The sequence below is a fragment of the Schistocerca piceifrons genome, chromosome 4 (assembly GCF_021461385.2).
Source record: "Schistocerca piceifrons isolate TAMUIC-IGC-003096 chromosome 4, iqSchPice1.1, whole genome shotgun sequence".
NCBI classification, from domain to species: domain Eukaryota; kingdom Metazoa; phylum Arthropoda; class Insecta; order Orthoptera; family Acrididae; genus Schistocerca; species Schistocerca piceifrons.
The window spans coordinates 524,358,515-524,373,906 of record NC_060141.1 but is presented as its reverse complement, the minus strand read 5'-3'; the positions used below and the strand labels follow the sequence as shown (position 1 = coordinate 524,373,906).

Here is a 15,392-nt window from a genome sequence, read left to right as displayed (position 1 = left end):
CAAACAAACAAGGTTAAAATTTTACATGTACTGGTACTTGAACAGACAATTTCATTGGATTGTTAATATTTTCAAACAAATCCTGCGACAGGGCAACGATCTTTGGCCATCAAACAACTAATAATTTAAACAGCTAAAAAAAATTTCAAACGGATCTTAAGAAGGAACAACGGGCTTCGGTCCTTAAAGCAGTTAAGAATTTAAACAGTCACTAAAGGAAGTTGTTTTCATAAAAAAAGTTTACACATATATTCCAAGCTTGCTGTAAGAAAACTCTTTGAGGCAAAACTCTTTGAGGCTTTATGACAAAATTCAGTATCCAAATTGAAAATCAAGTGGCATTCCACTACTCAAAATTTTGTAACCCAAAAATGCTAGTTGGCATGCCAATCCGTAAGGAACTCAGAACTTTGATGCCCCGCTCGCAGCCACAGTTTATGTGACGGTATCTGATCAAGTCTTACCAGTTAAAAAAAAAAAAAAACCCAAACTCTTAGTAGTTAACAACAATGGATGAAATACAAATACACAGAGGAATAGAAATGTAAATAAACGCAGTAGTTTATTGAATGTAAATCCGACGCTGCTTTTTACCCAGCTGTACAGGCAATGGTTCAGCGGCGCTCATTCTGGAAATTGCACGTCTGCTCTGCTACCCCTGGCTGAAGTAAACACTTGTACAGTCTTCCCACGACCCGTGAAAAATTCCCTTAACGCATGCTATTACAATAGACTTCTACAATAAGGAGAAAAGCACAAAACACATTGCACTACGGCAAACCAGTTATACACGAATTCACAGTATTTTTCAGCACAGGAATGCAAACTGCTGAAAAATTAACTCTTAAACAAATCGCGACCATAGTGGTTAATGCCTCATTAATACAGAGAGGGAACGAGTATCTATAGTTCAGTGCTCACAAAATGGTTCAAATGGCTCTGAGCACTATGGGATTTAAGATCTGAGGTCATCAGTCCCCTAGACTTAGAACCACCTAAACCTAACTAACCCACGGACATCACACACATCCATGCCCGAGGCAGGATTCGAACCTGCGGCCGTAGCAGCAGCGCGGTTCTGGACTGAAGCGCCTAGAACCGCTCGGTCACAGTGGTCGGCTCAGTGCTCACAAAGCGCACGCTAGTAACCCATGCATCCCATAAGCGCTACGTGCCGTTCCACGCTTTCACACAAAAGCTCAAAATAACGGCCTATATTTCATCTCTGACACTTGACAATCTAACCGCCAAGTTCAATTAACCTGAAGAAACTTTACTCGAAATTGAGTATCTGGAGAGTTTTCACTGTTAATCGTACGCCAGGGACGAGCGGAAGAGCACAGCTTGCAACACGTTGTGGCTGTACACACCCTATTTCACGACGCGTCCGGCCAGCAACAGCATGGTGCACTCTCGTGTTTACGTCCCGGTCGGTGGCGCTTACAAGACTACCTGCCGCGAAGCCCGTCCATCTCGCGCGTGGAAACCAGAACGTGACCCCGACAACCGCAGGCTTCCTTAACTGACTAGCGTTCGCTCTACTTTCTTCTCGAAAGCCAAAACAAGACCCCTTTCCATGCTTGCGCGCCGCCTTAACCCTCCAAGTACAGCGTGCGTCACTGTCTCAAGAGTTGCCGCGCGCGGATTTGCATGCCGCGTTTCCAAAATGGTACCATCCGTACACCTTTGTAAGTATTACTACTTATATAACGTCAGTACAATTTAACGACACTAAACGTCGCAGAAAAAATGAAATTTAACTTAACTTCGGTTGAGTTTAGGGGATAAAGATAGATGAATACGTAACTATGCTTTATATTACATCTGGCGCCCCAAAGAAACCGGTATAGGCATGCGTGTTCAAATGCAGAGTTATGTAAACGGGTAGAATACGGCGCTGCGGTCGGCAATGCCTTTATAAGACAAAGGTCATTAAAAATGGTTCAAATGGCTCTGAGCACTATGGGACTTAACATCTATGGTCAGCAGTCCCCTAGAACTTAGAACTACTTAAACCTAACTAACCTAAGGACATCACACAACACCCAGTCATCAGGAGGCAGAGAAAATCCCTGACCCCGTCGGGAATCGAACGACAAAGGTCTGGCGCAGTTGTTATATAGGTTACTGCTGCTACATTGTCAGGTTATCAAGATTTAAGTGAGTTTGAACGTGGTGTTATAGTCGGCGCACGAGAGATGGTACACAGCATCTCCGAGGTAGCGATGAAGTGAGGGATTTCCCGTACGACCGTTTATGAGTGTACCGTGAATATCAGGAATCCGTTGAAACATCAAATCTCCGACATCGCTGCGGCCACAAAAAGATCCTACAACAATGGGACCATCGACGACTGAAGAGAATCGTTCAACGTGACACAAGTGCAGCCCTTCCACAAATTGCTGTAGATTTCAATGTTGAGCCATCAGCAAGTGTCAGCATGCTAACCATCCAACGAACCATCATCGATATGGGCTTTCGGGGCAGGAGGCCCCTCGTGTACCTTGACGACTGCACGACACGAAGCTTTACGCCTCGCCTGAACCCGTCAACACCGACATTGGTCTATTGATGACTAGAAACATGTTGCCTAGTTGGACGAGTCTCGTTTAAAATTGTATCGAGCGGATGGACGTGCACGGGTATGCAGACAACCTCATGAACCCATGATCCATGCGTGTCAGCAGAGGATTGTTCAAGCTGCAGAGGCTCTGTAATGGTGTGGGGCATGTGCATTTGGAGTGATGTGGGACTCCTGATACGTCTAGATACGACTCTGACAGTTGACACGTACATAAGCATCCTCTCTGATTACCTACATCCATTCATGTCCATTGTGCATTCCGACGGACTTGCACAATTCCAGCACGACAATGCAACACCACACAGAGTGGCTCCAGGAACACTCTTCTGAGGTTAAACACTTTCGCTGCCCACCAAACTCTCCAGACATGCTCATTATTGAGCATACGTCTGGGATATCTTGCAACGTGCTGTTCAGAAGAGATCCCCACCCCCGTCGTATTCTTACGTATTTATGGACAACGCTGCAGGAGTCATGGTGTCAGTTCCATCCAGCATTACTTCAGACATTACTTGAGTCCCCGGGTTGCTCTGTGTTTACACTTTCTTCCCCCCTTCACTTTCATCGGTGAAATCGCATATCCTTTTATCTTCGTCCTCAGACAGCTTACGAAGTATTTGAAGTGTAGCTTCATCATGTATATGGTCCCTGTTCCTTGAAAAGCAAAAGGGAGCAACTACGTAATTATGTGCATTGCACTTATGTCAATATGCAGCGACGGTTCGCGCAAACAACGGTGAAATTAAAGGGAGATACGACAAAATAAACACATACTTGATCGACCGCGCGCGGTACGGATCACCGCTTGTGCGTTACACTTGCAGTACTCGGGAGGGGGATGGGGGTGGGAAGGGTGAACCTGGGAATTCATATAAACAGAAAGTGAGGTGACTAAGGACTATCACTAAGGGTTAAAGCTATTCCAGACCACGGCGCAAGGTGAAACAAAGAGGGGATTGTAGAAACGCATTCTGCTCAAGAAGAGCACCTCGGTTTCCGGGAAAAGCCAGACGTCAGACTAGCAAATCTTCAAGTGAAATAAGGAAGGAACAGCATAGGAAAGGAATGTGCCAATATTAGATTTACGTCCCTCTGTTGCCCTTATGACCCATGTACTAAGCCATGGACCTTGCCGAGGTGGGGTAGCTTGCGTGCCTCTACGACAGAGAGCCGTACCGTAAGCACAACCACAGCGGAGGGTTATCTATGGAGAGGCCAGGGTAACTCACTGGCACCTGATGGCAGACATCAGCCTATTCACTAGTTGCAGCGCAACCGTCTGGATTTGGCTTTGTAACATTAGTCAACACGGCCTTGCTATGTCGGTACTGCGAACGCCTGAAAACAAAGAAAAATTACAGCTGTTATTTTCCCCGAGGGCGTGCAGCCTCTTGGCTTAATGATAAGTGCATCTTCCTGGGTAAAATATTCCGCGGGTACAAATAGCCATTCATTTCGATCTCCGGGCGGTGACTGCTCAGTAAGAGGTAGTCATCAGGAAAAACCGAATTGGCCTTGTACGGGTCGGAGCATCGAATGTTAAATAACTTGATTGGGTAGATAGGTTAGAGAATTTAAAAAGCGAAGAAGGATTCTGGTCAGGCGATTGTAGGATTATAAATACTTAATCAAATTAGGATAATTCATGGTTAGAACTGTTAATGAATAAAAAATAGAAATGTGGGTGAGTTACTGTGAACAGCATAGTAAACGCAAGACAGACACGAAACCAATACCCACTACAATACAATAGTGCAAATTTATGTGCCTTCGTAGATGATGAAGATATTTTAAAAAATATGAAGTGAGATAAAAGGACTTATTCAGTTTGCTAAAGAAGAATTGTGATGAGTGATTGGAAGTCGACAATGGAATAGGAGAGGAAAAATAGAAAAAGAACATAGGTTGGAGTTGAGGAATGAAAGGCCGAATCGTCTTATAGCATTTTGCACAGAGCATAATTTAATTATTACGAATGCTTGATTTATGAAACATGAAAGAAAGTTTTATGCGTGGAAGACGCTTGATGGCGCCGGAAGGTTTCAGATGATTATGTTTTGTTAAGACAGAGGTCTTAAACTGCAAAATGTTTCCAGGGGCAGATGTGGACCCTGACCACAATTAATTGGCTATGAACTGCAGGTTTAAAGTGAAGAAGTTTCAAAAAGCAGTTAATGAGATGGGACTCAGATAAATTGAAAGACTTAGAGCTGGTTGAGAGATTCAGAGGAAGTATTATGTTACAACTGACTGAAAGAGTGGAAATAAATACAACAGAAGACGAATGGGTAGCTTTGAGAAATGAAATAGTGAAGGCAGCAAAGGAACAATTAGGCAATAAGAGAATGCGAGTAGAAATCCTTGGATAACTTATGAGATATTGAATTTAACTGAGGAAAGGAGAAAATTTGAAAAATTGAGCAAATGATGCAGGCCAAAGGAGAATACAGACATCTAAAAACTGACCAGGAAGGGCAAGAGAACTAATGAAAGTCTATAGAAGAATGTGTGACAGTCGGAAAGTTACAGAGACCTTTGGAGAAAAAAAAAGTAGGAGCCACGTAAATATCAAAAGTCGATTCGGTACTAAGCCAAGAAGGGAAAGTCAAAATGTGGAAGAAATATGTATATAAGGTGTATGCGTGAGACATGCACTGAAGAGCCAGAGAAACTGGTACACCCACTTAATCTCGTGTGGAGCCCCCGCGAGCACCCAGAAGTGCCGCAGCACGACGTGGCATGGACTCGACTAATGTCTAAAGCAGTGCTGGAGGGAACTGACACCATGAATCCTGCATCGCTGTCCATAAATTCTGCTGGAATTGCCCAAGTCCGTCGGAGTGCACAATGGACATGAATGAATGCAGGAGATCAGACAGGATGCTTACGTACGTGTCACCTGTTGCAGTCATACTAGATGTATCAGAGGGTCCGTTACCACCCCAACTGCACACGCCCCACACTATTATAGAGCCTCCTCCAGCTTGAACAGTCCCCTGCTGACATGCAGGATCCATGGATTCATGAGGCTGTTTCCATACCCGTACACGTCCAGAATCTGAAACGGGACTCGTCCAACCGGACAACATTTTTCCAGTCATTAACAGTCCAATGTCGATGTTGACGATCCCAAGTGAGGCGTAAGATTGTGTCGTACACGAGTGTGCCTTCGGCTCCGAAAGCCAATATCGACGATATTTCAAATGGTTCAAGAGGCTCTGAGTACTATGGGACTTAACATCTGAGGTCATCAGACCCCTAGAACTTAGAACTACTTAAACCTAACTAACGTAAGGACATCACACACGTACATACCCGAGGCAGGATCCGAACCTGAGACCGTAGCGGTCGCGCGGTTCCAGACTGAAGCACCTAGAACCGCTCGGTCACAACGGCCGGCGACGATGTTTCGTTGAATGGTCCGCACGCTAACACTTGTTGATGGCCCAGCATTCAAATCTGCAGAAATTTGCGGAAGCGTCGCATTTCTGTCACGTTGAACGATTCTCTTCAGTTGTCGTTTGTTCCGTTCTTGCAGGATCTTTTTGCGGCTGCGGTGATGTCGGAGATTTGATGGTTTACCAGATTTCTGATATTCACGGTACACTCGTGAAATGGTCGTACGAGAAATTCCCCACTTCATCGCTACCTCGGAGATGCTGTGTCTCATCGCTCTTGCGCCGACTGTAACACCACGTTCAAACTCAACCGATCGAACAATTCCGCCAGACACTTGTTGTTTTATACAGGCGTTGCCGACCGCAGCGCCGTATTCTTCCTGTTTATATATACCTGTATTTGAATACGCATGCTATACCAGTTTCTTAGGCGCTTCAGTGTATAAGGGACAGTCAAATGAAAAAAGGAACACTCGCCATAATACACTGCCCGCGCTACAGGTGGCCCTACTGTTGTTACGTTTCGATACTGTCACCGCTGTGATGGGGGAACGGCACGCAGTTGTTTTGTTATGACCGTTGTTGGCGGAGTGCTCTAATGTGTTCATTTAGCGGCCATAGTACTGTACAGCTAGCGCCTAAGATTCAACTCCCCCTCAGACAGCTGTGTAGCAGACGTGGCCCGATTCCTCGGCCGCTCGCTACTCGGACTCCATCGATAAACATGGAAACAAGTTCCTCGGTCGCCCGACCACAATCGGACGAAGGCTACGTTTCAGCGATATGGCTGGGAAACGCTCCAACATCCTCCATATGGGCCGGATCTTTGGTTCAAATGGCTCTGAGCACTATGGGACTTAACATCTGTGGTCATCAGTCCCCTAGAACTTAGAACTACTTTAACCTAACTAACCTAAGGACATCACACACATCCATGCCCGAGGCAGGATTCGAACCTGCGACCGTAGCAGTCGCGCGGTTCCGGACTGAGCGCCTAGAACCGCTAGACCACCGCGGCCGGGGCCGGATCTTTCACCGTGTGATTTTCACATCTTTGGCGACCTGAAGAAAGGCATGCCTGGACGTCGGTTTCAGTCGGTCGAGGAAATGGGAGAGTGGATGCGGTTGTGTATCCGTCAGCGGCCGATCGTCTCGTCTCCCAGTAGGATGAATGAGTTAAGGTGTGTGGTGATACCGATCCGAACTTTCTTTTCAAAAATCTGTAATTACTTCTCCCCGTGGTGCACACCGCACCGTTACGTTGCAGCCGCGGAAAGAGCATTAGCGAACTGCATTAGGGACGATGTTCTCCAAGTAATAACAGAGGAATTTTTCTCTGATGTGGAAACAAGGCACATCCAGAAACTGATTCCCCTGATCTATGTTTGTCCCCATTGTCTCCATTTCTTGGTTAAGTGGTCAGTGTAAACACTGATATTTCCCCTTCAATTACTGCACGATCTGCAATACACAACCCGAACAAAAGTATCCGCACCCTTGTTGGTAGAAATTTATATGAGGTGCGTCCTGCCTTCGCTTTTATGACGGCTTGAACCCTCCCGGGGTCACTTTCAGTGACGTGTCTGAACGTCTGTGAAGGAACGTGGTGTGTTGGCAGGTACCTGCTGGTGCGCACGGCGCCCGTGGAGGACGCTGCCCGCCTGGCCGCGGTATCAGCCCTGGACTCCGTCCGTGGCGTCCTGGTGTTGTCCATGCCGTCGCCGCAGCGTGGCGCTGTCATCGCCGTGGCGCCCCACTCAGCAGAAGACGTCAGGGTCCACCTGAGCGCTGCCGGCGTCACGTACACAGTCGAAACCGACGACCTCGAACAGTGAGTAGTGCCTCATCTTGCCATGTGCTCGCGCCACAAGCGCCCTGCAAGCAGTATGCGGCGATACGGCGCACAGTGGAGTATTTGTACTTAAATCCAAAATTACTTCTGATAGTTTTAAACGTGTAAAGCACTCCCGTACACTTTTAACTTAATTGTAATTGTAAATATCCCAAAATTACTTCATTGCTAACCTTAGAGAGACCTCAAAATTTTCGTAAAAATCAGTTGATCTGTAGCAGCAGCAACAGCACTGACAACCTTAATGTAACCGCGGCTCAGAGCGAAAGGTTTCGCCTTGTGTACACCAGGCAGCAGGACTTAAGACTGAAAATATCGACCAAGTTCATCTTTGTACAACAATTCCATTATTATCTCCCTTCTTCTTAGCATTATTATACCATCTTTAACGATTGAATCATGGTTATGTTAAATACTTCGTTTCCTTATTTTTTATTAAAATACTGATAATTGATTGAAAAGATCGCTAAATTTGAATAAATAAAGCTTCATAGGATTACATGAGTCATAAAGATCACATATTTTGTTCAAAAGTCGTTTGTAATCGAAATTCATACGGATTTTTTGATAAGATAAATACAAACACTATATAACTTTTTTATAAATCTTATATTTATGTAGGGAAAATTTCAGGATTTTTTTATCTTTGCAACTGGCTCTCAGTACTGTACCAATTATGACTATACTTTAGCATAGGTCTGACAAGCCCCGACACAGATTCTAACTCGCTAAAAAAATGACAGACGAACTAAAATATTGTGTAGTAATATTTTCAATGTAGTTACTGTGTTACAAATTTAAGTAATGAGATTAGCCCATAGTTTAAACAAAAGCTGTTACATTTTGATCTGATTCAGTTTAAAACAATCATTTAATGAAGCCACAAAGTAATTAGAATGAAGCTGATACCTTAATCAAGAAAAATGTTCCCTGACAGAAAAAGATCTTCTTCATCTGTTGTTAGGGGTTAAAAGACATATCTCAGGCCCCTGAAAATTGAATTATGAACCCAGTAGTTGGTCAGTTACTTTTCCGTGACTTGCAACAATCGTTCAGTAAACTAAAAGTTTTAGAAAAATTGTTCAAATGTGTGTGAAATCTTATGGGACTTAACTGCTAAGGTCATCAGTCCCTAAGCTTACACACTACCTAACACACACACACCAATTCCCGAGGGAGGACTCGAACCTCCGTCGGGACCAGCCGCACAGTCCATGACTGCAGCGCCCTCAGACCGCTCGGCAAATCCCGCGCGGCGAAAAGTTATACAGTTTTGGCCAGAATTTAGGTACAAATATTCCTGTGCGGCGTCTATACTCTGTTCATCGATAAGGCCCCCGTTGACAATTAAACAATTTGTCAAACTTCGTATATGTCAAAATACTTTACAATATGCCACTTTTATTTGACGAATTTGTTTAATAAAGACGGTTTGATTTGTTTAAGAGAGATTTGGGTTGACGGCTGACAAAAAAGATTGACCGTTTAAGGCCACTGTAAACGATCAAACTTTTTTGTCAGGTTCGGTGTTTGCTTTCCATAGGTTCGTCAAACAATTGCAGAGACGTACAAACCGAGTCTGTCAAACTAAACCTCTCGCACTGTGTAGTTACCATATCGCGAAGTACAATATTTTAACACAAGTATTGTTGGTTACCAGCACAGACAACGAATTTCATTCAGTATTTTACCGCAGTGTATAAAGAAAAAGAAAATGAGGCGCTGGTCTAGGGAATTATTGCAAGTGAGAGATAAATACACCCACGAAAATCTGCTAAATGAAATTTGGGCACAGAAATTAATGATTCCATGCGTTTCCCCCGAATGGACAAACAAAGATTTAATAACTTGTTACAGTTATTTCGTCCCTCGTACGAAAAATGACTCTGTTTCACGAAAATCTATTCCAGTTTGTTGCAGGGGACGGAGCGACCTTGGTTATTACCGTACAATAAAACCGCAAATCTCGAGTATTATTTGATATATTGACTAGTTTTCTTAACAGACGTGAGCATCCTGATTTCTGTGCAAATTACGGTACATAACAGCAACATCAGATAAAGTTACTTGCTAAAATTCGGCTTACTGCAAGGTGCGTTCAATAAGTAATGCAACACATTTTTTTCTCGATCAATTTCGGTTGAAAAAAGGCGGAATTTGTTGTGGGACATCGTGGCTCCTATCATCATCAGCAGTTATCTGCTATATTAGCAAGTCCTTTGCCTCTCCATTTTCTGCGATCCATCGCTTGCTTCTTAAGGCTGCTGTATGTTGTACCGTCCATCATGTCATCCAGTATCTGGAATCTCTTTCTTCCTCGCTTCCTTTTCCCTTCTACATAACCTTCTAAAACTGTTTTTATCAGTCCGTCATTCTTTCTTATAGTTTCTTAAGCTCCTATAGCTTCACATAGTTCAAAGAAGTGGCGGTGCTATTCGGAGCCTTCAAAATGGCGTCTATAACGAAAGTGCGTTCCAGACGGAGAGCTGTCACTGAGTTTCTTTTGGTGGAAAACCAGTGTACAGCGAATATTAATAGGTCCCTGCAGAATGTCTACGGAGACCTGACAGTGAACAAAGGCGCGGTGAATCGTTGGACGAGGTGTGTGACATCATCGCAACAAGGTCGCTCAGACCTGTCCGATCTCTTGCGTGCTGGCAGGCTACACACAGCTATGACACCTGCATTGTTGGAACATGGGACACTCTCATTCCAGGCGATCGACGGATCTCAATCAAATATCTCGCTGCACAACAGGACTTCTCTGTTGGTAGTGCAGACACATTGTTGTCGAACATCGAACAGGCGATGAAACATGGGTCACCACTTCGAACCGAAAACAAAACGACACCACACCACACCACGTCTCCTCCGAAGAAAAAGTTCAAAACTGCATCCTCAGTCCGTAAAATCATGACGACGGTCTTCTCAGACTCTGAAAGGGTTAGTCCGTTTGATCTCCTCCCTCAATGTACAACGATCAACTCTAAAGTGTGCTGTGATACCCTCAGGAAATTGAAGAAACGACTTCACCGTGTTCAACAATGCAAACTTGTCCTTTTCCGTGTCAACGTAAGGCCTCACACAAGTCTGTGCACCCGAGTGGAGCTCACAAAACTTCATGGGACTGTTCTTCCTACAGCCCAGATCTTGTACCTTCCTACTTACATGTGTTTGGCCCAATAAAGGACGCACCGCGTGGGAGGCAGTACATGGCAGTGGACGATGGGGAGGTTATTGAGGCAGCAAGATTGATTGATTGACTGAGAGGTGTTATGCGACTAAACGGCGAGGTCATCAGTTCCGCGATTCCAGAGTTACTCATGGAGGAGAGAGGGACCGCTAAAAGTGGACGGATCAAATCAGGGGAGTCAAACTATAAAACGAGGGGGATAAGAAACACACAGTAGAAGGCATAAAAGGGTAGACGAATACTAAAACATGGCAAAAAAGAGCAGTCTTTCCATGCGGGAGTGGTGATGAGGTCAGAGATCGAGAAAACATAAAGAGAGGCCCAACCACAACCACCCTGCCCCTGCTCCAGGAGTAAAGCAAAACCTAATATCTGGAAATATAAACCGCTTTTTCGGAGGAAACTGAGGACCAAGTCAACCATCCGTGAATAGTCTGCTAATATTAAAATTAAAGACTCTGGAAGACGACCCGCCAGGTTAGTTGAGGGTGCTAATGCGCTGCTTCCTGGACTCGGATAGGCGCGCTGCCCCCGGATCGAATCTGCCTGGCGGATTACCGACGAGGGCCGGTGTGCCAATCACACTGGATGTTGTTTTTAGGCGGTTATCCACATCCCACTAGGTGAATACTGGCCTGGTCCCCATGTCTTGCCTCAGTTACACCACTCGCAGACATTTGAAAACGTTCACACTAGTTCATGACTTACACTAGATGCAGGCAGCTGGGATACACTGATTCCATCCCGGGGGTTATGGGGTGGCGACAGGAAGGGCATCCGGCCACCCTCTGCCACTAATATCGCCAAATCCATAGTTACAGGGCCGACCCGACATTGAAGTGGGATAAGGGCCCAAGGAAATGATGATGAAGGACTCTGGAAAACTATACTCAGTACCAAAAGAAGGGGACATTCACAATATATGGGATACTGTCAGTCTGGCTCCACAGCCCCATTGTGTGGGTGGCTCGTTGTGCAGAAGGAAACAATGGGTGAGTCTGGTACGACCAATGTGTAGACAGCATAAGACAATGTAGTCCTTCCGAGAGGAATGGAAGGAAGAACGCCAAACCACAGCTGTCTCCTTGATTGTGCAGAGTTTATTACTGGGAGCAGTAGCGCACCAGATGTCATTTCAGTTTTGGGCAAAGAGAGCTCTGACGTAGATTTGCATATCAGCAGCTAGAATCATGAAAGGGAATGGGGAGGGCAAGTAACAGCTTCTCTTGCCAAACGGTCAGTCAGTTCATTCCCTTGGGATACCCACATGACTTGGGAACCAGAGAAAGACAAGTGAGTAGGCGACACAGCCAAGGGCAGAGAGACGGCCGTGGATAGCAGAGACCAAAGGATGACTAGAGTAGCATCAGTCGATTGCCTGCAAGCTGTCATTGAGTTAGTACATATTAAAACACTGTGGAGGAAGGCTTCAGTAAAAAACTGGAGGGCCCTATTAATGGCTAACAGCTCTGCTGTGAACACACTGCATGATCCTGGCAATAAATGGTGTTCTAAGTCAGTAGCAGACTTGAATGCGTATCCTGCATTATCTAACGTCTTAGAACCATCAGTGTAGAAGATGGTAGCACCTTGGATCTCTTCAAGGATGAAACGTACAAGAGGCCAGAAGACCATAGGGGCGACAGAGACCTTATGACTTTAGAACAGATCGGTTCTAATCCGTGGTCTAGGCATCATCCAAGGAGGTGTGTGCGAGGAAATACACAGGGTGCATTCCAGTGAGTGGAGATGGAGATCCCGACAGAGGGAAGTGAGGCCCATTCTAACCAGCAATCCAACCCATGGGCAGTGATCGGGAGGGAGACATCCCTCGTTTCCAAAGAGGACAGGGTACATGGGTTGGTCAGAGAATCTGTGAATGGCGATTGTGTAAGAAACCAGTTGGCTTCATTGTAATTGTAGAGGGGGAATCCCTACTTCTGTGAGGAGACTGTGAATGGGACTAGTGTGAAAGTCACCAACAGCCAGACACACCTGACAATGGTGAACAGGTGAAAGTATTTTCAGAGTGGAAGGAGCCGCTGAACCATAAACCTGACTACCATAATCTAGTCTGGACAAGACCAGAGCATGGTAAAGATGGAGTAGAATAGCACAGTCAGCACCCAAAGATGTGTGGGCCGTGAGGCAGAGAGCATTAAGCTTCTGCATACATGTAGTCTTCAGGTAGTGAATATGGGGTAGCCATATCAGCTTTTTTTCAAAAATAGGCCCAAGAAACGGGACTGTGCTACAACATCTAGCAGCAGCTCGCCTAAATAAAGTTCTGGTCCGGGGTGTACCGTGGGTCGACGACAACAACGCATAAACTGCGTTTTGGAGGGAGAAAACTGGAAGCCATGGGAGACAGCTCACGCAGAGGCCCGTCAGATGGCGCTCAGCAGATGCTACTGAGTGGGAGCGGCACCAGATGCAAAAATCAACATACAATGCCGGGGTAACCAGCGGCCCAACAGCAGTTAGAAGTCCACTGATGGCTACGAGGAAGAGTGTGACACTTAATACAGAACCCTGTGGGATTTCATTATCATGAATGTGAGGGGTGCTGAGTGAAGTGATAACTTGAAGCCGGAAGAGCCAGTGGGATAAAAACTCGCAGATAAAAAGCAGAAGGGGACCGCGAAAGCCTCAGTCGTGTAGGGTAGCTTGAATGTTATATGCTTTATGTAGGTCAAAGAAGACTGCAACCATTTGCTGGCGGCTAGTAAAAGCCTGTCGGATTCCAGTTCCCAGTTTGAGTAAATGGTCAGTTGGAGACCATCCTTCCCAGAAGCCACATTGATACGTGGACAAAAGGCCCCAAATTCGAGTAACGCACATAATCGGAAGCTAACCATCCTCTCAAGTAGTTTACAAAGTATGTTCTTCAGGCTAATCGAGAGGTAGTTGTCGAGAGACGCTGGGCTCTTCCAAGGCTTAAGGAAGGGGGTAACCATACTGTTTCGCCATTGCGAGGGGAGGGCACCCATGAGCTGAATGCGGTTGAAGACCCTGAGTAGATGTTGCCTCTGCATAACGTGCAAGTGTTGGATCATCTGGTTGTGGCGCCGTGTCAGGTGAAGAGGAAAGAGCCTGCAAGAATTCCCATTCAGTGAAGGGTTCATTATAGGGTTCAGCTTGGTGAGGGCTGAAACAGAGGGGAGGTCTGTTCAATCGGCGTTTCTGCCGGAGAAAGGTAGTGAGATAGGAAGAGGACGCTGATGCTGTCACAAAATGTGTCACGAGGTGTTCTGCAGGGACCAATGGATCAGTCACAGGGCACCTTGCAGGACAAGGTCCGGGACAGTTGACTGTCACTGGTGGCTCAGGCTACAGAGCTTGGTCCAAATCTGTGTTGAAGTTGCATACGTCCCGAGGAAGGAAACATAGTGCTCCCAGCATTCCTTTTTACTCTGTTTATAAGGTAACGAGCCTTATCACGGAGACACTTAAAAGTGAAGTTGGTCTGTGATGAATGTCTTTTTAAATCACTGCAGTGCCTGTCGGGGGTCCTGGACAGCGACTCCAATGTCCTTGGTCCATCACGGTACCGGTCGACTATGAGGGGGACCTGTGGATAGGGCGACAGCAGTGCCGGAGGCATGAAGAATAGTGGCAGAGATGTCCTGCACGACCGTATCAATGCAATTCGAGAGAAAGGTGTCGAAGTGCACAGCAGACGTATATAAAGGCCAATTGTCCCTGTGGAATGCCCACCGTGGGGGCCTGTCTGCGTGGCGGCGTCAGGGGAATGATGGAATCACCGGAAAGTAGTCACTGTCACAAAGATCATCATGGGATGACCAATGTAGGGAAGTCACGAGAGCAGGGGAGGAGATCATGAGATCGATAGCTGTAAAGGTGCCATGAGTGGCACTGAAGTAGGTAGGGGAACAGTCATTGAGGAGACACAAATCAAACTCTGTAATAAGTTGGTCAATTAGAAGATCCCTACCCGTGAAAGTGACACTCCCCCATTGAAGTCTCCAAGGAAGAGATATGCAGACGGGAGTTGCTGTGTTGAGGTAGGCAGTTCAACGTCAGAAAATGGCCTACCTGGAGGGAGGTAGGCATTGCAAACGGCAACTGGCAGAGTCTTTTGCACTTTAACCACGATTGCTTCCAGGTTGGTTGGAAGGGGAATCCAGTCACTAGTAACACTGGCGCGAACCAAAGTGCAGACCCCTCCAGACGCTATCCCAGGGCCGGCACAATTTCGAGAGAACGTCCAATAATCACAAAATATTGGAGTGTGATTATCACGGAAGTGCATTTCTTGAAGAGCAAGACGGAATGTATTTCCGGTAGGTGTCGATAACATCCGTTGCAATTCCACTGGATTATCGCGTGTAGAGAGTGCAGGTG

At 45.9% G+C, this 15,392-nt stretch overlaps 1 protein-coding gene across 1 annotated transcript in view; it reads left to right on the top strand.

Annotated features, from left to right (window-relative positions):
• LOC124795396 (carboxypeptidase B-like) overlaps positions 1 to 15,392 on the top strand; it is a 146,214-nt gene that overhangs the window by 45,235 nt on the left and 85,587 nt on the right. The window contains exon 2 of the mRNA XM_047259411.1: positions 7,601 to 7,813. Coding sequence (XP_047115367.1) covers positions 7,601 to 7,813 — 213 coding nt within the window. The remainder of the gene's footprint in view (positions 1 to 7,600; positions 7,814 to 15,392) is intronic.